The sequence below is a fragment of the Pseudoliparis swirei genome, chromosome 15, assembly GCF_029220125.1.
Source record: "Pseudoliparis swirei isolate HS2019 ecotype Mariana Trench chromosome 15, NWPU_hadal_v1, whole genome shotgun sequence".
NCBI classification, from domain to species: Eukaryota; Metazoa; Chordata; class Actinopteri; order Perciformes; family Liparidae; genus Pseudoliparis; species Pseudoliparis swirei.
This window is the reverse complement of record NC_079402.1, coordinates 22,440,905-22,465,075: the sequence shown is the minus strand read 5'-3', so window position 1 is coordinate 22,465,075 and position 24,171 is coordinate 22,440,905. Positions and strand designations below refer to the sequence as shown.

Here is a 24,171-nt window from a genome sequence, read left to right as displayed (position 1 = left end):
TGTTCTGGATGTATAAATATACATATATATATATATATATGTATATATATATATCCTGCATTAAAAATCATACTTAAATATCTGTATATACAGTATATATAAATAAATACGATGTAAATGTATTTATTTATATATATACAGATATATATATGTATATATATATTTGTATATATTTATATACATTTATACATATATATATATAGATTTATATATCATGCATTCAAAATCATACTTAAATATATATATTAATAAATACATATATATAGATATTTGTACATATATAAATATATGTATATATACATATATATATTTATAAATATATACATATATTTATATATATAAATATATATGTATATATTAGTGCTGTGAAAAATAACGCGTTAACTCAGTTAATTCAATTACAGGTTTAACTAGTTTTTTTTTTTACGCATTTAACGCATGCGCAGAATGAGCTTCCAATCCGTCTGTTGTTGGTCGTCGGGACGAAAAAAAAGTCACTTGCAAAATGAGCTTCCAATACACCACTTCAATCTGAACTCTGTCCGCTCTCATGCAGACGGTCTGTTCATCGGTAATGATCCTTCCGCAGGTTCACCTCCGGAAACCTTGTTACGACTTTTACTTCCTGTAGATCAGGGTCTCAACACGTCGATCGCGACCTGCCAGTCGATCGCGGCGTAGTGTCGGTAGATCGCATGACATTAAAGAGATTGGCCCGCCCCGTGACATGTTCTCTAGAGCACGTCTTTGTTTATTAAACTAAACGTCTGTTGTTGATCGTATCTCCACAGCAGCATGTCATTTCTGTCTCTTCGCGTTGCGTTAACACTTATCGATCTCCGTCTGGCGCGCCACAGAGCTCCGTGCGCGCGCATCGGGACCGAGCAAAAAAAAGTCACTTGTCAATCTGTCCACCTTTAGATTGTATCATGGTGGAGTTAATGGTTGACAAACAAGAGAAACATGTTCTGTTTAACCTCCTGTTACCTTTACATTTACTAACATATTTTACTCTCGGGGTCAATTTGACCCCAGCAATTAAAACCTCCAGAAAATTATTAGAATTAATATTGCTTCCCAAGTTTAAGTGTGAGGTACTTTATGTTTGTTTGTTGACTACCTAAATAGCCCTTTAAATAAATAAAAAAGTTGATATTTCTGATATGTTTGACACAGTGAAAATAGCCTGGGGTCAAATTGACCCCAAAGAACACCGACATTAAACATTGAATGGGGTCAAATTGACCCGAAAGGTAACAGGAGGGTTAAACATTCTGTTTAGGATGAAGATGTATTAATGTTCCATATGGAAGAAAACTGCTAAATAACTGCTGAGTTGCAGCACCATTGTATAGAAGAATGTATAAATGTATATATCCGTCTTTTGTCATAAATCTCTATGTTCTCACAAAATATACCGAGAATATCGGTAATATGTGATTAATCATGATTAATCCACAAAAACCTGTGATTAATCTGATTAAAAATTTTAATCGTTTCACAGCCCTAGTATATATAAATATATACATAATATATACATATACATATGTATTTAAAGATAAATATATGTATACCTGTATGTATATAAATATATACATACATATATACACATACATTTAAGTAGGATTTTGAATGCAATATTTTTACAGCATTCATACTATATTTGTTCTGATGAAAAAGGTCAAAGGACCACATTTCCCAGAATCTTTTGCGTGTTAGGGGCGTGTCTAACAGAGTATAAATACAGCCACAACGGTAGCCGGGGCAACGACGTCTGGACCCGACCAGACACCCCAAGCCACCGGTTGCACTGCGCCGCGCGCCGCCCGTCAGACGGAGCTCCTCCCGGGTCGTGTCGTCGCGTGTGACCGCTCGGATCTCCCGCGGCCCGCCGCTCTCTCTCTGGCCGCCAACGAGCCGCTGAGCCCCGGCTGCTGCCAGCCGGAACATGGCCATCAATAGAGCCGCCGTGGCGGTGGGCTTCATGGTGTCCGGGGTGCTGATGGTCTTCTTCGGCACGGTGCTCACGTTTGTGCGTCCGATCATCATCGACGACCAGGTGGTGAAGGTGAGCCGGACCCCGTGGGGGGACCTCCACAGCGGGGCGGGCGTCTGAGGGGCTCCGGGCGGTCACGTGAGCTCCACGGTGATCCATATGCGCGTGCGTGCACGGACATATCTGTTGAGTCTGGTTCAGCGTGCACGAGTAATATGAATACGTTGTTATGGACCCGGGGTCACGTGACCTGAGGGTCCCCATCGGGTCGTGCATATTGCACATTAAATATTATATTGTTTGCAATGTGCACGTCGTTAATGTCACATTTACATTTGTACACTTTATTTTTTGGCTTTTTTTTTTAATGAGTGTTTATAAAATAAACCAATATAATTAAGTATATAAATCTGTATAGTGAGTACTTTTAGACTGGTATTTTACTGAAGTAAATCAGGTACTTCTTCCTCCTGTGTAGTTCATGTAGTACACGTTGGTGTAGGACACGTTGGTGTAGGACACGTTGAGTACCACTTGAGTAACTCTTCTATAGTTTTAAATACTTTACATCCTCAGCGCCTCCTCCTGTGAGTCGTTAACCCCGTGAAGACTCTGGTGTGTTTTCTATCTGATGAAGAACGACCTGGAGCTCATATGTACATGTATATAATATATATCAGGAGTTATACATGTCCATGTATATAATATATACATGGACATGTATAACTCCTGATCGTTATACTTTGTGTTTAGAGATCAAATAAAAACTTCTCCCTGAAATCAGATCAGAATTAAAACCACGTGGAGGTCAGCTGGTCGGTGTGATGCTTTCCTTTAATACCTTGATAAACTGAATTATATTTATATTAAAAAAATAATATATACATGGATATATATTTTTTAGATATACATTTATAAATATATATATATAGATAGATAGTCCTACATCCAGAATAGCTTCACTGCTTTCTCTCCTCAATAAGGAAGTAGTTGAGTATGGTAACAGAGCCGTGACCTCTGGCTGACCCTCAGAACACGGTGATCGACCCAAACAACCAGATGACCTACCCCATGTGGAAGGACGTCCCGGTGCCCTTCTACATGTCCGTCTACTTCTTCAACGTCCTGAACCCCCAGGAGGTCCTGGCCGGGGAGAAGCCCCACGTGGAGCAGAGGGGGCCCTTCGTCTACAGGTCCTCCTCCTCCTCCTCGCAGCCTTTCATCTGTCAACTACTGCGAAAACACTTCAGAAATTATGAATCAAATTGTCTTTTATTCATGGCATCCCATAAAAAACAGACTTTTAATAATAATAATAACCAACGATGTGGGGTCGGTCCATAATAACAAACGATGGGGCGTTCAGGGTTCGGTCCAAAACAACCAACGATGTGGGGGTCCGGTCCATAATAACCAACGATGGGGGGGTCGGTCCATAATAACAACGATGGGGGGGTCGGTCCATAATAACAACGATGGGGGGTCCGGTCCAAAATAACCAACGATGGGGGGGGTCGGTCCATAATAACCAACGATGCCCCCGGGGGGCTCAACTGGTTCCCTCCACAAGCAGCCAATCAGATTCTTCCATTAAACATCAAATGTATGAAATCACAAGTAAAACTAAATTATTTCAGGATTCCACCTTAACTGACGGTTTATTAATTACAGGACGGCTTCGTGTTGGTGGGTCGTTTAAAGGGTTGTACCCCTCTAAAAATGTGTAAATCTCTTAAAAATACTTTAAATCCACATGAATGTCGTCCCCTGAACCAGAGGAACGAGACTCTTTTAATCTTATCTTCAGGTCAGAGGTCTAATTATTCACACTGAGTGTGAAGTCAGCTCCGTTTATCTAATCTCGTTGGGTTCGTGGCCGCCCAGCGAGGTCAGCTGATGGCGTTGTCATGGTTACGTGATCGGGAAAGTTCTAATGAGCAGATTAATTCACATAAACGGTCACTGATTATTAAACTGAGATGTAAACATTTAGTCTCTTTTAGAATAAGTGCTCACATCTCACATTTGGCTGAGTGGTAAAATAAGTTTCCAGTTAATAATTATACTTTTCATCTTCTCATCCTTTATCACGTTGGTAGTATTCAGAGTACAACGTGTACTTTGAATCGAGAGCTCCGGTTCCAGAAGACTCACAAATAATAATCTGTACATAATTATATTCGTGTAATATATATACAGGACTGTCTCAGAAAATTAGAATATTGTGATGAAGTTCTTTATTTTCTGCAATGCAATTAAAAAAACAAAAATGTCATGCATCCTGGATTCATTACAAATCAACTGAAATATTGCAAGCCTTTTATTCTTTTAATATTGCTGATTATGGCTTACAGCTTAAGAAAACTCAAATATCCTATCTCTAAATATTAGAATATCATGAAAAAGTATACTAGTAGGGTATTAAACAAATCACTTGAATTGTCTAATTAACTCGAAACACCTGCAAGGTTTCCTGAGCCTTGACAAACACTCAGCTGTTATAAATCTTTTTTTTTACTTGGTCTGAGGAAATATTAAAATTTTATGAGATAGGATTTTAGAGTTTTCTTAAGCTGTAAGCCATAATCAGCAATATTAAAAGAATAAAAGGCTTGCAATATTTCAGTTGATTTGTAATGAATCCAGAATGCATGACATTTTTGTTTTTTTAATTGCATTACAGAAAATAAAGAACTTCATCACAATATTCTAATTTTCTGAGACAGTCCTGTATATAAACTTATTTTTGATCTTTTTTTAAATCTCCTGGATGACTTTAAATGGGAAATTCATTGAAAAGGTCAAACTTATTTATAAGGCCAATAAGAGGGAAGGCAGATTTTGTGTAAAAAATACATAAATAATCAATTGTAGCTCAACATGTTTATAATTCATCAAAATAATGTCCGACATTTTGCAGTGACAATATTTTAGTAAACAAACATGAAGAACTGAGTTCCTCAGCGGAGCTAGGATTTATTTAGATTTTAAAATGTCTTATTTTCCAAATTAAGACATTTTAAACTTGTATAATTTTACAAAATTGTATATTTTTACAAAAAACGTTTACTTCAGTGTCGTAAATACCCAGTTACGATAGATGCAGCCCGGTAGAAGCAATCCGGCGACTGTTTCTATTTTGGATGTATACCAACGGGCGGGATCACTAAACAAAGACTGCGCAGGAATACTGAACTGGGCCAGCACCGACCGGACCAGGGTGAAGGAGGCGGGGAGTGAACGCGGCGCCTCGCCACGTTTCCGCCTGGTCGGTCAGCTGTTTGCCGGCTTTTGGGGGGGGGGGGTGTGTGTGCAGTCATTTACTTTTGTTTTGGGGGACTGCAAAGACTTTGGGACTGTCGGGATCCGGGGATTATACTTCGTTTTGAGTGGGTTTGATTGGAGTGTATGTGTTCATTTTGGGGGCTTCAGATGCATTGAATTTGATTTAATATAATAACATTTGGGTTTCCGCATATCGACTGTGTTTTTCTTTTACGACCATTTGAGCAGAGAGAGTTAACACCAGAATTCGCAGATCCGCCCATTCCCTTTTTTTTTTTTGCGTATTGTACCTTTTCCCCTTGATTGAGTTGCTAAGGGCGAATGAAACAACATAACCAAAAGAATGACAACATTTAGTTTAGATGAAATACCGATCGCGTTTTCAGCCTATATACGTTGTTTTCTAAATGTTTGAATGTGGAGTACGTGTGATCGAATACAATATTGTTGACAACACCAAAAAGCTACATAAAAAAGCTTCCCTTATACTGGAGCTGCGGGCGTGGAGTGGCACTATATGACATTGCGTAATCACTGCCAGAAAGCAGGTCGAAGTACATCCGCCCCGGACCGGGCGGCTCCAGAATCCTACATAGCGGAGTTATTTCCCCACAGACCCCCGATGGCGGAGCCGCAAATCGCCATATTAAAAGTCATTGTATCAGCACAATTTTTTTCAAGCTGTTATTTTAAGGTACAATTGTTACATAATGTTACTTTAATAAACAAGAGAATTTTCACTTATTTTTTTTATATAACAAAAACAATTGTTAGATTTATTATTTAGTAATTGTTTTCAATGAAAACCGTGACATGCAGTTGTTCTCTGGTTCAGGAAGTTCATCCAGAAGGAGAACGTGACGTTCCACGCCAACGGGACGGTTTCCTACCTGGAGTACCGCCGCTTCTTCTTCGAGCCCACCATGTCGTCAGGGAACGAGTCCGAGGTCGTCACCATCCCCAACATGCTGGTGCTGGTGAGGCTCTATTCATCTTCATCATCTTCATCGTCACTTTCTTCATCAACACGCATTCTCTTGTTCGGTGGTTCTCAAAGAGAAGAAAATCTCTAAAACTTAGCAATGAAATGTTTTTTTTAATAAAGTTTTAAATGTGTATATATTATAACAAATATATATATATAATAAAAGAAAAATATATACATTTAAAAAATGTTTTGGAGAAATATCTATCAAACTTTTAAATAGTTTTTATTATTATATACATATATACACACATGTATATGTATATATACACACACATGTATATATTGTGATGTCTGTCTTTAGGGCGCGGCCATCATGATGGAGAACCTCCCCTTCGCCGTGCGCCTGATGATCAGCGCGACCTTCAAGACCTTCAATGAGGGTCCGTTCCTCACCAAGACAGTGGGCGAGCTCATGTGGGGCTACGACAGCGGCCTGGTGGACTTCCTCAACAAGTACCTGCCGGGCATGCTACCCTCCACGGGCAAGTTCGGCCTCTTCGCCGAGGTCAGTGCCCCGTCCCCGGGGTCAGAGGTCAAACTGGAGCTTATCCGGCGGTCCGCTTTATTCATGTGGTGCCTCTCTTCAGAGGCTTCGTGAGTTATTGAGGAGATTAAAGTTAAATTAATACATGAACAGAACTTTATTGATCATAAACGAGTCAAATGAGATGTGTGTGAACACTAAAGTCACGACACGACATGTCACGACACGACACGTCCGACGCTTTATCAGATGAAGGAATAAGCCATATTATTAAAATTGAAAACTCGACAGAAAAACATGTTGAAAATATATTTATTGACTTAAAATATTAATACTTGAATGTTTTTTATGTTTTTAAAAATAATATTTATTGAATGTTTTTTATTAGTAGTTGAATAATGTTTTTTTTGTTGACTTAAACATATTGATAATAATTTAATATTTTGTATTGATTTAAAAATATTACTAATTTAATGTTTTTTATTAAAAAAATATTAATAATTGAATAATGTGTTTTTAGTGAATGACGCATTAGCTCAGTGTTTGTTGTTGTTGTTGTTGTGGTTGCATCACCGTCTGTGTCTAGTTCAACAACTCCAACACCGGGCTCTTCACCATCCACACCGGGCGGGACGACATCCGGAAGGTGCATATGGTCGACTCGTGGAACGGCCTCACCAAGGTGGGCGTCGCCGGCAGGTTTCCGTGGCGACGGCGCGGTGCGTTCAGGTGTCCTCGCTGACTGTCGTCTCTCTGCAGCTCAGCAACTGGAAGTCTCCTCAGTGCAACATGATCAACGGCACCGCCGGCCAGATGTGGCCCCCCTTCATGAGCCGGGAGAGCACGCTGCCCTTCTACAGCCCGGACGCCTGCCGGTAAGCCCCGCCTCCAACTCCCCCTCCCCCTCCTCCTCCTCACCGCTCCTCCTGGTCCAGGTCCCTGGAGCTGGTGTACCAGCGTGACGGGGTGATGAAGGGTATTCCTCTGTTCCGCTTCGTGGCCCCGACGACGATGTTCGCCAACGGGTTGGACTACCCGCCCAACGAGGGGTTCTGCCCCTGCCGCCAGTCGGGCCTGCTGAACGTCAGCAGCTGCCGGCACAGTGAGTCCGTTACCGGCTGACCACCGGAACCGGTTACTGACCGGTGACTAACCGCGTATTAATCATTTAGTTTTATTTGCTTTACTGTCTGGTCAAAGTGTCATCTTTCCGACGGTCCTTGAACACATCGTGAGTGATCCGTTCACTTTAATCAGATTCTGTAAAAAAACATTAAATTCTGAACTGCTCAGTGAAACGATGACGTCATCGTTTATTCATCGGGGACCAAAAGTCACACGACAACAAATCAGAGAAAATGTGGAAAACAATATTTAATTTAAAAATTGGCAAAATCAGTTTACATAAATGTTGGAAGTCTAGACTCAAAGGGTCCTGGTCCTGAGGGTTCTGGTCCTGAGGGTTCTGGTGGTCTCTCCTCAGACTCTCCGGTCTTCATCTCTCATCCTCACTTCTACAACGCCGACCCGGTGCTGCTGGACTTCGTGCTCGGCCTGAAACCCACAGAGGAGGAGCACGGGCTGTTCATCGACATCCACCCAGTGAGACACACACACACACACACACACACACACTCTCTGACTACCTGCACGCGGCTGCTCTCGTCTTCAAAAGAACTTCCTTTGGGTCCTAAAGTCCAACCGCCGTGTTGCATGATTCATCCCTCTTTCTTATCGTACTTTGTTTTAAATCTCTTTGTCGGTTTGGTTTATTGGGTGAAATGATTTTTAAATGTGAAGCTGTTTTTACTCCCATGATAGATATATATATATAAAAAAATACATTTTAAATAATGTATGTCTTCCTGTTGAGGACATACAGGAAGTCCCTTAGCTTTACACCAGGGCTTCGCCCCCTGCTGGTCGGTGTTGGTACTGCTTATCGTTTCATAACCGTGTTTACGACTCTGCTGGCTGTAACCGCGTCGTGATAAGCTAATTGGAGATTGGGTCATTTCACCGTAATGTTGTCTGTTTACGATCTTTAAGGTCAGGGAACGTTATATGACTCAATAAAAGGAAAAGGAGAAACTGTTAAGAACGGAGAGAAGAACCAAGACATCAAGAGAACTCCTTCACTTCAGACACTGGACACCCCCCTGGTGGACAGGAGAGAGAATGCAGCTGTAACACATGAAGCAGAGACTTCTATACAACCAGAGGAGTCGCCCCCTGGTGGACAGGAGATAGAATGCAGCTGTAACACATGAAGCAGAGACTTCTATACAACCAGAAGAGTTGCCCCCTGGTGGACAGGAGATAGAATGCAGCTGTAACACATGAAGCATATACTTCTATACAACCAGAGGAGTCGCCCCCCTGGTGGACAGGAGAGAGAATGCAGCTGTAACACATGAAGCATAGACTTCTATACAACCAGAGGAGTCTCCCCCTAGTGGTCAGGAGGGAGAATGCAGCTTTAACACATGAAGCATAGACTTCTATACAACCAGAGGAGTCGCCCCCTAGTGGTCAGGAGAGAGAATGCAGCGTTAACACATGAAGCATATACTTCTATACAACCAGAGGAGTCGCCCCCTGGTGGTCAGGAGAGAGAATGCAGCTGCAACACATGAAGCAGAGACTTCTATACAACCAGAGGAGTCGCCCCCTGGTGGTCAGGAGAGAGAATGCAGCTTCAACACATGAAGCAGAGACTTCTATACAACCAGAGGAGTCGCCCCCTGGTGGTCAGGAGAGAGAATGCAGCTTCAACACATGAAGCAGAGACTTATATACAACCAGAGGAGTCGCCCCCTGGTGGTCAGGAGAGAGTGCAGCTTTAACACATGAAGCATAGACTTCTATACAACCAGAGGAGTCACCCCTGGTGGTCAGGAGAGAGAATGCAGCTTTAACACATGATAAATAGACTTCTATACAACCAGAGGAGTCTCCCCCTAGTGGTCAGGAGAGAGAATGCAGCTTTAACACATGCAGCATAGACTTCTATACAACCAGAGGAGTCGCCCCCTGGTGGTCAGGAGAGAGAATGCAGCTTTAACACTTGAAGCATAGACTTCTATACAACCAGAGGAGTCGCCCCCTGGTGGTCAGGAGAGAGAATGCAGCTTTAACACATGAAGCAGATACTTCTATACAACCAGAGGAGTCGCCCCCTGGTGGTCAGGAGAATGCCGCTTTAACACTGACTCCTGGCGGTCTCTTCAGACTTGAACACTTTGCGATGCGTTCGATGTCGGCGTGTTGACTTCTGCTTCTTCCTAGTATAAAAGCAAAGGTTGTTGTTGGCTCCGGACCCGAGGGCCCTGAGAGGTTCCCAGCTCCTCTGAAGTCTTTCTGGGTTGACTTCCTGTGGCTCAAACCTTCTCACTGGGTTTTAGTTCAATGTTTATACAACAGCTTGTCCTCATTATATTATTATATTTTTCTGGAGGAGCTTCGGTGTTTCCGCCTGCAGGACGTTTCATTTCCTGAAGCTTTCAGTTCGTTTCATATTTTAAATCCAGTTGAGGAAACTTTATTTAATTATCATGTTTATTGTTGGTCTGTTCTGAAGGTTATTAGGTCATGACCTCATAGATGATCATTTATACTTCATTTATAAATAAAAACTATGTATTATGAAACTTTATGCACAGGGGTTTGTTCACAAAGCATTCATGAAATATAAGTATAAATATATAAAAAAATTCTGAAAAGAAAGATCTAAAACATTTCTTTATGTATATATTTTAGAAAAACAAACGACAAAAAAAATATCTAAATAATTTAAACATTTAAATAAAAACATAATATTTAATCTAAATAATATATAAATAAAAATATATACATTTTATTAAAAAAAATGCATAAACTTTATTGAAGAAATAACAATTGAAGAATAGATGTACTTTATAAAAAAAATATAAACATTTTATATAATATGAATTGTGAGTGTTTCTGAGCGTGTGTTTGAGTGTCTGGACCTTCGGGGTCGTGACCTTGATCTTCATGGACTCTGAGAACTTTCCTTCCAGCGCGGAGACAAAGAGTTCCACGCCGTGTTTTAATGTTTTGTCTCTCGTGGGCCAGACGTCTGCATTTGATATTAAAACCTGATTTACGAGGATTTCCTCCTTTTGTTGTGGGCACATGAACGTTACACCGTGGGCCCTGAACGTCCCACTGAGCCTGAACCTGTCGTTGCAGCTCACCGGCATCCCACTGAACGTGTCCATCCGCCTGCAGCTCAACCTCTTCATGAAGAGAGTGTCGGCCATCACGTGAGCCCCCCCCCCGGCTCAGGCTTCCTGTCCGTGGCCTCGCTTTCATTCCCATGTTTTTCTGTTTTTTGTGCTCCAGGGAAACTGGAAAGATCTCCGAGGTGGTGATGCCGATCATCTGGTTTGAGGAAGTACGTTCTGGAGTTATTGTTCTCGTCGCTTCTTCTCCTCCGTTGTGGTGTCACACATTAGTTTATTATATTCTATAAATGGTGGACAAAGAGGATCATGATGCAGAATTCTGCTTTTGATGTTTTAAATAAAGATAGTTTATGATTTAATTAGATATTTATTAGATATCTTTAAGTTTACTTATTTGATATAGAAATACATATTGGTGAGAAAATATACTTAGTCATTATCTAAAATATACAATGCCAGAATATTATGTATTCTATACATCAAATGGGATTTATTTATATATATTTTTGAAAAACAAATTGACATTTTATTAAATAACAAAATTAGCTAAATAATATATATGTTTAAATAAAAAAATTAGATATAAAAAATATATACATTTTATAAAAACAAATTCATCAATTTTATTTAAATATAAAAATGGAAGAATTGTGTGTGTATATATGTCTATGTATATATCTCATCGCTGCTGCAGCTGGGAAATAATCCTAAATCTTAAAGTATTAACATCTAAATGTATTTAATGCTGCTCGCCTGGTTCTGGCTGCATGTCTGTTCTGAGGGTTCTGATTGGTCCTCAGAGCGGCTCCATCGACGGGCCCATCCTCTCCACCTTCTACACCAACCTGGTGGTGCTGCCGGCCGTCATGGAGTACATGCAGTACGGCTTCATTGCCCTCGGCGTGGCCATCGTCATCATCGCCGCCCTGGTGCACCACGGAGTCAAGGTAACGCCACGGGGCGATGACGCATGGTGCAGGCCGCATGGTGCATGGTGCAGACCGCATGGCGCTCTCTGGCTCTGCTCTTGGCGGTTCGTGAAGCTGACGGAGAAACAATCATTAAAGAAATCATGAAATCATTTTACAGACGTTGATCTGATGTTTATGGATCGGCTGATTGAGTTACTCTAAACATTGAATAGATTTATTTTCATCCTCCTCTGTTCCTCCTCTCTCCTCCTGTTCTTCCTCCTCTGTTCCTCCTCTGTTCTTCCTCTGTTCCTCCTCCTCTGTTCTACCTCTGTTCCTCCTCTCTCCTCCTCTGTTCCTCCTCCTCTCTGTTCTTCCTCCTCTCTGTTCTTCCTCCTCCTCTGTGTTCCTCCTCCTCTGTTCCTCCTCCTCTGTTCCTCCTCCTCCTCTCTGTTCCTCCTCCTCTGTTCCTCCTCCACTGTTCCTCTTCTCTGTTCCTCCTCCTCTCTCCTCCTCTGTTCCTCCTCTCCTTCATGAGGAGCTTCAGCTCCCCTTGAGGAGGATATTAATAACCATGAGACAACGTTGTGTTTCAGGTCTCCAATAAAGAACGAATAAACAGCGCTCATGAGACGAAGGAGAAAAGTATCGGGAATAACTAAAAGGTAGGCGTGCCCCCTGAACACCCCATATTATGTGTGTGTGTATATGTATATATATATAAATATTATATTTCTCAATGTTAATCTTTAGATATCTTTTGGATGTAAAGGTGTTCACGTTTCTTCAGTCTGAGGATCCGATCCCCCAAAGTGTTGACGTTTAGTTGTCTGATTTATAAAGGGGTCAGTGAACGCCCCTCATGCGGTAGTCTCCACTGTCGCTGTGACCGGTCAGCAGGTCACCGCCACCTGAGGGCGGGAGCTGGGATCTGATTGGTGGAGAGCTGCGTGTGTGTGTGTGGGGGGGGGGGGGGGGTTTCTGTTTGAAGTTATCAGATTATCTAAACAATTTTATTCGTGGGGCTTGTTTTGATTGAAAGATGCCAAATATCGTTCATAGTGTGTGTGTATATATATAAATACACATTAAAAATAATATCTATATATTAAAAAAATCTATGTATATATATTAAACAAAATATCTAAATATATATTTTTGCGATATGTGTATATAGATATAAACAGTTTATATATATATTATAATTGTTTAAAAATATAAATATATATTTTTGCTATATATATATATTTTAAATATATAGATATTTAAAAAATGTGTTTGTGTGTAACAGTTTAGCTCCACTCCTTCCTTTTTGTAATAGTTGTTTTCATCCTGTCTCACCATCCTGTCTCACCTGCCTCTGATCACCTCAATCCACTCACTCCCTTCACCTGGTCCTCTGACCTGCAGCCCCTCCCTCATTAGTCCCTCATTCCCTTCACCTGGTCCTCACGCCCTTCTCACCTGCAGCCCCTCCTCTCATTAGTCCCTCATTCCCTTCACCTGGTCCTCACGCCCTTCTCACCTGCAGCCCCTCCCTCATTAGTCCCTCATTCCCTTCACCTGGTCCTCACGCCTTCTCACCTGCAGCCCCTCCCTCATTAGTCCCTCATTCCCTTCACCTGGTCCTCACGCCCTTCTCACCTGCAGCCCCTCCCTCATTAGTCCCTCATTCCCTTCACCTGGTCCTCACGCCCTCTCACCTGCAGCCCCTCCCTCATTAGTCCCTCATTCCTTCACCTGGTCCTCACGCCTTCTCACCTGCAGCCCCTCCCTCATTAGTCCCTCATTCCCTTCACCTGGTCCTCACGCCCTTCTCACCTGCAGCCCCTCCCTCATTAGTCCCTCATTCCCTTCACCTGGTCCTCACGCCTTCTCACCTGCAGCCCCTCCCTCATTAGTCCCTCATTCCCTTCACCTGGTCCTCACGCCTCTCACCTGCAGCCCTCCCTCATTAGTCCCTCATTCCCTTCACCTGGTCCTCACGCCTCTCACCTGCAGCCCCTCCCTCATTAGTCCCTCATTCCTTCACCTGGTCCTCACGCCCTCACCTGCAGCCCCTCCCTCATTAGTCCCTCATTCCCTTCACCTGGTCCTCACGCCTCACCTGCAGCCCCTCCCTCATTAGTCCCTCATTCCCTTCACCTGGTCCTCACGCCTCTCACCTGCAGCCCCTCCCTCATTAGTCCCTCATTCCTTCACCTGGTCCTCACGCCTCTCACCTGCAGCCCCTCCCTCATTAGTCCCTCATTCCCTTCACCTGGTCCTCACGCCTCACCTGCAGCCCCTCCCTCATTAGTCCTCATTCCCTTCACCTGGTCCTCACGCCTCTCACCTGCAGCCCTCCCTCATTAGTCCCTCATTCCTTCACCTGGTCCTCACGCCTTCTCACCTGCAGCCCTCCCTCATTAGTCCCTCATTCCCTTCACCTGGTCCTCACGCCTTCTCACCTGCAGCCCCTCCCTCATTAGTCCCTCATTCCCTTCACCTGGTCCTCACGCTCTCACCTGCAGCCCCTCCCTCATTAGTCCCTCATTCCTTCACCTGGTCCTCACGCCTCTCACCTGCAGCCCCTCCTCATTAGTCCCTCATTCCCTTCACCTGGTCCTCACGCCCTCTCACCTGCAGCCCTCCCTCATTAGTCCCTCATTCCCTTCACCTGGTCCTCACGCCTCACCTGCAGCCCTCCCTCATTAGTCCCTCATTCCTTCACCTGGTCCTCACGCCTCTCACCTGCAGCCCCTCCTCATTAGTCCCTCATTCCCTTCACCTGGTCCTCACGCCCTGCTCACCTGCAGCCCCTCCCCTCATTAGTCCTCATTCCTTCACCTGGTCCTCACGCCTCTCACCTGCAGCCCTCCCTCATTAGTCCCTCATTCCCTTCACCTGGTCCTCACGCCTCTCACCTGCAGCCCCTCCTCATTAGTCCCTCATTCCCTTCACCTGGTCCTCACGCCCTCTCACCTGCAGCCCCTCCCTCATTAGTCCCTCATTCCTTCACCTGGTCCTCACGCCTCTCACCTGCAGCCCCTCCCTCATTAGTCCCTCATTCCTTCACCTGGTCCTCACGCCTCTCACCTGCAGCCCCTCCCTCATTAGTCCCTCATTCCCTTCACCTGGTCCTCACGCCTCTCACCTGCAGCCCCTCCCTCATTAGTCCCTCATTCCTTCACCTGGTCCTCACGCCTCTCACCTGCAGCCCCTCCCTCATTAGTCCCTCATTCCCTTCACCTGGTCCTCACGCCCTTCTCACCTGCAGCCCCTCCCTCATTAGTCCCTCATTCCCTTCACCTGGTCCTCACGCCTCTCACCTGCAGCCCCTCCCTCATTAGTCCCTCATTCCTTCACCTGGTCCTCACGCCTCTCACCTGCAGCCCCTCCCTCATTAGTCCCTCATTCCTTCACCTGGTCCTCACGCCTTCTCACCTGCAGCCCCTCCCTCATTAGTCCCTCATTCCCTTCACCTGGTCCTCACGCCCTTCTCACCTGCAGCCCCTCCCTCGTTAGTCCCTCATTCCCTTCACCTGGTCCTCACGCCTTCTCACCTGCAGCCCTCCCTCGTTAGTCCCTCATTCCTTCACCTGGTCCTCACGCCTCTCACCTGCAGCCCCTCCCTCATTAGTCCCTCATTCCTTCACCTGGTCCTCACGCCTCTCACCTGCAGCCCTCCCTCATTAGTCCCTCATTCCCTTCACCTGGTCCTCACGCCTCTCACCTGCAGCCCCTCCCTCGTTAGTCCCTCATTCCCTTCACCTGGTCCTCACGCCCTTCTCACCTGCAGCCCCTCCCTCATTAGTCCCTCATTCCTTCACCTGGTCCTCACGCCTCTCACCTGCAGCCCTCCCTCATTAGTCCCTCATTCCCTTCACCTGGTCCTCACGCCTGCTCACCTGCAGCCCCTCCCCTCATTAGTCCCTCATTCCCTTCACCTGGTCCTCACGCCCTCTCACCTGCAGCCCCTCATTAGTCCCTCATTCCCTTCACCTGGTCCTCACGCCTGCTCACCTGCAGCCCCTCCCTCATTAGTCCCTCATTCCCTTCACCTGGTCCTCACGCCTTCTCACCTGCAGCCCCTCCCCTCATTAGTCCCTCATTCCCTTCACCTGGTCCTCACGCCCTTCTCACCTGCAGCCCTCCCCTCATTAGTCCCTCATTCCCTTCACCTGGTCCTCACGCCCTCTCACCTGCAGCCCCTCCCCTCATTAGTCCCTCATTCCCTTCACCTGGTCCTCACGCCCTCTCACCTGCAGCCCCTCCCCTCATTAGTCCCTCATTCCCTTCACCTGGTCCTCACGCCCTCTCACCTGCAGCCCCTCCCCTCATTAGTCCCTCATTCCCTTCACCTGGTCCTCACGCCATTCTCACCTGCAGCCCCTCCCCTCGTTAGTCCCTCATTCCCTTCACCTGGTCCTCACGCCCTTCTCACCTGCAGCCCCTCCCTCGTTAGTCCCTCATTCCCTTCACCTGGTCCTCACGCTCTCTCACCTGCAGCCCCTCCCTCATTAGTCCCTCATTCCCTTCACCTGGTCCTCACGCCCTTCTCACCTGCAGCCCCTCCCCTCGTTAGTCCCTCATTCCCTTCACCTGGTCCTCACGCCCTTCTCACCTGCAGCCCCTCCACTCATTAGTCCCTCATTCCCTTCACCTGGTCCTTACGCCCTCTCACCTGCAGCCCCTCCCCTCGTTAGTCCCTCATTCCCTTCACCTGGTCCTCACACCCTTCTCACCTGCAGCCCCTCCCCTCGTTAGTCCCTCATTCCCTTCACCTGGTCCTCACGCCCTTCTCACCTGCAGCCCCTCCACTCATTAGTCCCTCATTCCTTCACCTGGTCCTTACGCCCTCTCACCTGCAGCCCCTCCCCTCGTTAGTCCCTCATTCCCTTCACCTGGTCCTCACGCCCTTCTCACCTGCAGCCCCTCCCCTCGTTAGTCCCTCATTCCCTTCACCTGGTCCTCACGCCCTCTCACCTGCAGCCCCTCCCCTCGTTAGTCCCTCACTATTTAGCTCCCTCACTTCCACTTGTCCTCTGACAGATTGTCTTGTGTTTTCGTGCCAAGTTCTCCAGCGTTATTAGACTATATTCCTGACCTCTGATTCTCTGCCCCGCCCCTTTTTCGACTTGTTTGCTTCTTGGACTGATCTCCCGGTTTTGACCCGGCCTGTTCTCAACAAAAGACGTTCCTCTTTGTTACTCCTGTCTGAGTCGTGCTGTTGGGTACACTCTAATAGTGTCGTGACATTGTGTGTATATATATATAATCTTCCTAATGCTTCATCTCTTCTGATCCCGATGCAGAGAAATATCTGAAGACGACGGAAACACAAACATCTTCTGGACCCTCGACTGACACACACACACACACACACACACTCTGGTGTCGTGGACCGACCCGAGTAAAGACACGTTTGACAGTTCTTCTCTCGACTTGTCGGGTTTGGGCGGTTTCACTCGTCTTTTATATTTTTACTCTGAAGCCTCGCACGGGTCAGAACACACTTCCTGTCCTGTAAACCTTTCACAATAAAAACCCCGGTTGGTTCAGCTGCAGATTCCCGGCAGTATTAGTCGACTTGTTTTAAAAACAAGGAGCCGCTAACGAAGGTCTGCTAACTTGTTGAACTAATTTTTTTACAAATCCTTCAGCATAAAAGCTCGAGGGAGGAAGATGACGGAGACCTTTATTTTGACAACCTTCCTGCGTTGAGAGACGAGCTCAACGCGACGCCTTGAAGACTCTTTTCGTGTCTTATTTGTACAAAGAACCGAAAGCCTTCCAGCTCCTCGGTGCTCGTGTTTAGAGGCGGACGAGCCGCTCTGCTGCCGACGTGCCTTCGAGCAGGACGCTCCGGTCCTCCGTGTTGAAATGGAGACGAATGATGCCGTCGCCGTCTAAATGCCTCCTTTTTATTCTGTTTGTACAACAAAGTGAAGGAATGAATGCAGAGAGACGTGGCGCGAATAAACGTTCTTCTGAAATCTAACTGATCGAGTCGTGAAGTCGTTTCCACTTCCTGTTTGGTCGTGATGGAGTTCTGTCTGATGGTTTGAAAAAGAAAACGCTGAAACAGCTGAAATACCAACACTGGGTGTCTGAGCTGTCGAAGGTCGTGACCTCTGTCGTCTTCTGCAGATACAGTTGGATCCTGGTGGGATCGACCTTTAGTCCACTTCAGTCCTGGTCCACTTCAGTCCTGGTCCCCCTACAGCAGGGGTCGGGAACCTATGGCTCGTTTGAGTTTAAAAGAAACACAAATCTCCGCCCGCCACTACTGTATCGGTGTGTGTGTACACGTTGTGTGTATGTACACATTGATGGAGGAGTTTGACCTCGATCTTTATCTTCTCAGCTGTGAGTCAAAGTCTGAACAAACCTTCCCTGTTGGCTTGTAAGTATTTGTGTATATATTTATACATATATAAGTCAGTCTGATCCAAGATAAATATTTAGATTTTAATTACTGCGTAAATGTTTTATCATCAACTTCATCACCAGTTGCCACGGGAACAGAATAACATTTATTATACAGAAGAAAAAACACCTTTTTCCCGGTCGTCTTCAGCTTTGTGAAAAAAGAAAAACGTTCATCCTGAATCCACATGTCGCGATAATAATCATAATAATGATAATCAATTTTTTGGGGGCACCAGCTTCAATGCAGATCCATCAGTGTTCCAACTCTTTCACATTGTTTAATTTTCATTTATTTCTCTTATAGATCATATTTGTGTTTAAAGTCTGAAAAGAGTTTTAGTTTATCAAATAAACGAGAAGTCTCCGGATCTCTCGTTCAGTTCCTCAACGCTCACAATGTTTACAGACAGATTAAAACGTGACACGTCATCGTGGTTCTCAAACACGATGTTACAGGAAAACAATGGGATAGTCAACATGTTTTAAACTGTATGGAAGGAGAAGGCTGCAGACTAATGGAGACAACCATGTCTTAAACTGTATGAAAGGAGAAGGCTGCAGACTAATGGAGACAACCATGTCTTAAACTGTTTTGAACGAGAAGGCTGCAGACTAATGGAAACAACTGTGTTTTAAACTGTTTTGAAGGAGAAGGCTGCAGACTAATAGAGTGAGAGATTTCTCTCAGATTTCTGATGGTGTCCTTCCATCAAGTCGTTGGACACTTTTAGTGGCCGTGAATGCCGGGGAGGAGTTGAGCGTTGCAGCTCTCTCCTTCAGACACAAACAAAGAGGCTGGTCGACCCTTTAAAGGGCCGGTGCACCAGGACGACAAATAACATGTGACCTCAACACAATGAGCGGGTCATGTGACACAGCTGTTGTCTGCCAGGCTCAAATAGCACCCGTCCTCGGCATCGCACTCCACCGTCATCGGGTGGCGGCGGTATGTCGGCTATATTCGGCCGAACATTGTCCAAACAACGGCTAATCCTACCAATAGGTGCAACACACACACAACACACACACGCTTTTCCAAAAGCAGCCAGAGGAAGCCGGGTTCAGCGTCGCAGCGAGAGACTGAGGTCAACAGATCCATCCGAGAGGTTGAGATGAAGGAAGAGAGGATGAGGATGGAGAACACGGAGAGGGAGTAGGAGTGAAGAAGAGAAAGGAGGAGAGGGTAGAGAAGAAGGAAAGGAAGGATGAGAAGTATAAAGCAGAACATGGGGTTAAGTCTTCCCTGGTGGAAAGTAGAACTGTTTCCATGGAGATAAGCCACGCCCCCTCTGAAGCACATAACTCACGCGAGTCAATATTGTCAACGCAGCATGAAACACGATGTTTGACATGTCGGAAGTAACGAATGTAAACACTAAAAATATAGGCCCCGCCCCCATGAACCACTCGACCAGCACGACTTGCCGCCACTCCGTCACACCTTCACCTTTTGTTCCCACGCCACCCGACGGTATTTGCTTTAGTGCGGGGCGGCAGCGGGGGTCTCGGTTAGCCCCGCCCTCTTTTGCTTCGCCGCTGACGGGTGAACGGCGACGGAGACGACTGTCTCCATCCGACTGGCTCGGTAGATGCTGACCTGCAAGACATGAGTCAGGGCAGCACTCGGTCAGGAGAGTCATGACAAGGACCATGGAGGGTCGTTTCTGCTGCCCCCTGTGGACTAAAGTGGTAGTGTTGGTTCTGGTGCCCCCTGTGGACTAAAGTGGTAGTGTCGTTTCTGCTGCCCCCTGTGGACTAAAGTGGTAGTGTTTGTTCTGGCGCCCCCTGTGGACTAAAGTGGTAGTGTCGTTTCTGCTGCCCCCTGTGGACTAAAGTGGTAGTGTTGGTTCTGGTGCCCCCTGTGGTCTAAAGTGGTAGTGTTGGTTCTGCTGCCCCCTGTGGACTAAAGTGGTAGTGTTGGTTCTGGTGCCCCCTGTGGACTATAGTGGTAGTGTTGGTTCTGCTGCCCCCTGTGGACTAAAGTGGTAGTGTTGGTTCTGGTGCCCCCTGTGGTCTAAAGTGGTAGTGTTGGTTCTGGTGCCCCCTGTGGTCTAAAGTGGTAGTGTTGGTTCTGGTGCCCCCTGTGGTCTAAAGTGGTAGTGTTGGTTCTGCTGCCCCCTGTGGACTAAAGTGGTAGTGTTGGTTCTGGTGCCCCCTGTGGACTAAAGTGGTAGTGTTGGTTCTGATGCCCCCTGTGGACTAAAGTGGTAGTGTTGGTTCTGATGCCCCTTGTGGACTAAAGTGGTAGTGTTGGTTCTACTGCCCCCTGTGGACTAAAGTGGTAGTGTTGGTTCTGTCGCCCCCTGTGGACTAAAGTGGTAGTGTTGGTTCTGGTGCCCCCTGTGGTCTAAAGTGGTAGTGTTGGTTCTGGTGCCCCCTGTGGACTAAAGTGGTAGTGTTGGTTCTGATGCCCCCTGTGGACTAAAGTGGTAGTGTTGGTTCTGATGCCCCTTGTGGACTAAAGTGGTAGTGTTGGTTCTACTGCCCCCTGTGGACTAAAGTGGTAGTGTTGGTTCTGTCGCCCCTGTGGACTAAAGTGGTAGTGTTGGTTCTGGCGCCCCCTGTGGACTAAAGTGGTAGTGTTGGTTCTGGTGCCCCCTGTGGTCTAAAGTGGTAGTGTTGGTTCTGGTGCCCCCTGTGGACTAAAGTGGTAGTGTTGGTTCTGATGCCCCTTGTGGACTAAAGTGGTAGTGTTGGTTCTGGTGCCCCTGTGGACTAAAGTGGTAGTGTTGGTTCTGCTGCCCCTGTGGACTAAAGTGGTAGTGTTGGTTCTGCTGCCCCTGTGGACTAAAGTGGTAGTGTTGGTTCTGCTGCCCCTGTGGACTAAAGTGGTAGTGTTGGTTCTGGTGCCCCTGTGGACTAAAGTGGTAGTGTTGGTTCTGCTGCCCCTGTGGACTAAAGTGGTAGTGTTGGTTCTGTGCCCCTGTGGACTAAAGTGGTAGTGTTGGTTCTGGTGCCCCTGTGGTCTAAAGTGGTAGTGTTGGTTCTGGTGCCCCTGTGGACTAAAGTGGTAGTGTTGGTTCTGTGCCCCTGTGGACTAAAGTGGTAGTGTTGGTTCTGCTGCCCCCTGTGGACTAAAGTGGTAGTGTTGGTTCTGCTGCCCCCTGTGGACTAAAGTGGTAGTGTTGGTTCTGGTGCCCCCTGTGGACTAAAGTGGTAGTGGTGGTTCTGATGCCCCCCTGTGGGACTAAAGTGGTAGTGTTGGTTCTGCTGCCCCCTGTGGACTAAAGTGGTAGTGTTGGTTCTGGTGCCCCCTGTGGACTAAAGTGGTAGTGTTGGTTCTGCTGCCCCCTGTGGACTAAAGTGGTAGTGCTGGTTCTGGCGCCCCCTGTGGACTAAAGTGGTAGTGGTGGTTCTGCTGCCCCCTGTGGACTAAAGTGGTAGTGTTGGTTCTGGCGCCCCCTGTGGACTAAAGTGGTAGTGTTGGTTCTGGCGCCCCCTGTGGTCTAAAGTGGTAGTTCTGGTTCCGGGTGGATCTGGGTCTAGTCTCTGGTCTCTCTGACTCTCACCTGTGTCTGCAGGTACCGGGGGGACTTGAGCTCCAGCTGGTTCTGGTCCCCGGTGAGAGTCCAGCAGCAGAACACCTGCTGGAATCTGGCTCTGAACCTGCCGGAGGATCAAACACAGATGAGCCCCCCCAGGAAGTCCCTTAGCTTTACACCAGGGCTTCGCCCCCTGCTGGTCGGTGTTGGTACTGCTTATCGTTTCATAACCGTGTTTACGACTCTGCTGGCTGTAACCGCGTCGTGATAAGCTAATTGGAGATTGGGTCATTTCACCGTAATGTTGTCTGTTTACGATCTTTAAGGTCAGGGAACGTTATATGACTCAATAAAAGGAAAAGGAGAAACTGTTAAGAACGGAGAGAAGAACCAAGACATCAAGAGAACTCCTTCACTTCAGACACTGGACACCCCCCTGGTGGACAGGAGAGAGAATGCAGCTGTAACACATGAAGCAGAGACTTCTATACAACCAGAGGAGTCTCCCCCTAGTGGACAGGAGAGAGAAAGCTGTAACACATGAAGCAGAGACTTCTATACAACCAGAGGAGTCGCCCCCTGGTGGACAGGAGAGAGAATGCAGCTGTAACACATGAAGCATAGACTTCTATACAACCAGAGGAGTCTCCCCCTTGTGGTCAGGAGAGAGAGAATGCAGCTGTAACACATGAAGCATAGACTTCTATACAACCAGAGGAGTCGCCCCCTGGTGGACAGGAGAGAGAATGCAGCTCTAACACATGAAGCATATACTTCTATACAACCAGTGGAGTCTCCCCCTTGTGGTCAGGAGAGAGGATGCAGCTTTCTACTCACATCTTCTTGGCGTCCACGGCGTGGTACTCGGGCCAGTCGACCGTGCGTCCCGGCAGCAGCGCGGTGGTGGAGTAGTAGTACTGCGGGAAGGCCAGCAGCAGAGCCAGGATCCAGACCACCAGGACCACCAGGCGGGTCTCCGTGGAGGTCAGCCTGGGCTGCAGCGGGTGGATGATGGCCATGTACCTGAGGAGGGAACTCCCTCTGTTACTACCTTCACTTAAAGGGTTCTTGAAGAGGCTTTGTGGTTCTACGAAGAACCATCACCTACTGGACTGGATTCCGGTCGCGGGGGAGCAGTCGTTTCCGGGTTGAGCGCTGGAGACGTTTTTACGCACCAGAAGCCGCGCGCGCTCCAAAACGCACACAAAGACCCCACGACGCGCGCGCAAATCATTGACGTTATTCAGGCTGCTTAAGCCCCCCCTCCCCCCTCTCCCTCACCCTATAGACACACACACACACACACACACACACACACACTCACCACCTTCTTATTCACACACTCAGGCTGCTCTTATATCGATATCTCTCAGAAATAGAACTAATTGATCCGGACTCAGCGGGCTGAGCTGCTCGGAGTCCCTCTGATGCTATTGGCTGATGTACCGTGAGGCGTTTAATGTCCACAACAGGTACCAGCACATCAATAATAAATAGATGGTGTTGTTCGTTTTTCCAAATTCAGTGTAAATGTTTCATCACATTAACACACAAACAACAAAACAGCAACACTTTGAAAACAACAACAAATAAAAGAGGCGGCAGACTTTTGAGTTAAAAAGATATTTTCACGTTGATGGAAGTGTTTTAGATTTTTTAATTCCACGAGTTTGATGTTGAAACTTCACGTTATACAAACACATATTCTCGTTTTCTAACAAGGGAGAAGGAAGTATTTTATTATTTTTTTTCTGTATAGGGGACGACGAGGGACATCATTAAAGCGGGACAAAGTTAAGCTGCACCAAAGTAACGCACACAAAAATATAATATAACGTGGCACAAAAGTTACTGTGGCACGAAAGTAACGTAACGTGGCACGAAAGTAACGTAACACGAAAGTGACGTGATACAAAAGTAATGTACGGCAACACGAAAGTAATGTAATGTCACGAAAGTAATGTGGCACGAAAGTGATGTGACACGAAAGTAACGTGGCACGAAAGTGACGTGACACGAAAGTAATGTACGGTAACACGAAAGTAATGTAATGTGTTACGAAAGTAACGTGGCACGAAAGTGATGTGACACGAAAGTAATGTAATGTGACACGAAAGTAACGTGGCACGAAAGTGAAGTGACACGAAGGTAATGTAACGTTACACAAAAGTAATATAACGTGGCACAAAAGTTACGTGACACGAAAGTAACGTGACACGAAAGTAAAGTAATGTGGCACGAAAATAACGTGACACGAAAGTAACATGACACGAAAGTAACTTAGCACAAAAGTAACATGACACGAAAGTAACGTAACACGAAAGTGACGTGACACGAAATTAATGTAATGTGTCACGAAAGTAATGTGGCACGAAAGTGATGACACGAAAGTAATGTAACATG

At 46.1% G+C, this 24,171-nt stretch overlaps 2 protein-coding genes across 2 annotated transcripts; one reads left to right on the top strand and one right to left on the bottom strand.

Moving 5' to 3' along the window:
- The first annotated feature begins 1,780 nt into the window (after positions 1 to 1,780).
- scarb1 (scavenger receptor class B, member 1) lies at positions 1,781 to 17,855 on the top strand. Its single transcript, XM_056432360.1, has 13 exons — positions 1,781 to 2,068; positions 3,029 to 3,189; positions 6,117 to 6,258; positions 6,571 to 6,774; positions 7,340 to 7,435; positions 7,513 to 7,628; positions 7,689 to 7,855; positions 8,237 to 8,355; positions 10,966 to 11,039; positions 11,119 to 11,170; positions 11,762 to 11,908; positions 12,469 to 12,537; positions 17,170 to 17,855. Exons 1-12 carry the CDS (start codon positions 1,949 to 1,951, stop codon positions 12,532 to 12,534), a joined length of 1,464 nt encoding a protein of 487 aa, XP_056288335.1. The 5' UTR covers positions 1,781 to 1,948; the 3' UTR covers positions 12,535 to 12,537; positions 17,170 to 17,855.
- Positions 17,856 to 19,766: 1,911 nt separating this feature from the next.
- On the bottom strand, positions 19,767 to 22,790 carry LOC130204917 (substance-P receptor-like). The gene is made up of 3 exons (XM_056431926.1): positions 22,606 to 22,790; positions 21,796 to 21,892; positions 19,767 to 19,883 (listed from the first exon to the last, which is right to left on the bottom strand). The coding sequence occupies exons 1-3, from the start codon at positions 22,785 to 22,787 to the stop codon at positions 19,767 to 19,769; spliced, it is 396 nt and encodes a 131-aa protein (XP_056287901.1). The 5' UTR covers positions 22,788 to 22,790.
- Between the last annotated feature and the right edge of the window lie 1,381 nt (positions 22,791 to 24,171).

What these genes read in the sequence shown, in the direction of transcription:
- scarb1 (XM_056432360.1), top strand. Translation starts at nt 1,949, where the DNA reads ATGGCCATCAATAGAGCCGCCGTGGCGGTGGGCTTCATGGTGTCCGGG. An exon ending in CGTCAGCAGCTGCCGGCACA is followed by an intron (nt 7,856 to 8,236) that starts GTGAGTCCGTTA and finishes GTCTCTCCTCAG; the next exon opens with ACTCTCCGGTCTTCATCTCT. An exon ending in CGATCATCTGGTTTGAGGAA is followed by an intron (nt 11,171 to 11,761) that starts GTACGTTCTGGA and finishes ATTGGTCCTCAG; the next exon opens with AGCGGCTCCATCGACGGGCC.
- LOC130204917 (XM_056431926.1), bottom strand. Translation starts at nt 22,787, where the DNA reads ATGGCCATCATCCACCCGCTGCAGCCCAGGCTGACCTCCACGGAGACC. An exon ending in GCCGTGGACGCCAAGAAGAT is followed by an intron (nt 21,893 to 22,605) that starts GTGAGTAGAAAG and finishes ATCCTCCGGCAG; the next exon opens with GTTCAGAGCCAGATTCCAGC. An exon ending in CCCGGTACCTGCAGACACAG is followed by an intron (nt 19,884 to 21,795) that starts GTGAGAGTCAGA and finishes CATGTCTTGCAG; the next exon opens with GTCAGCATCTACCGAGCCAG.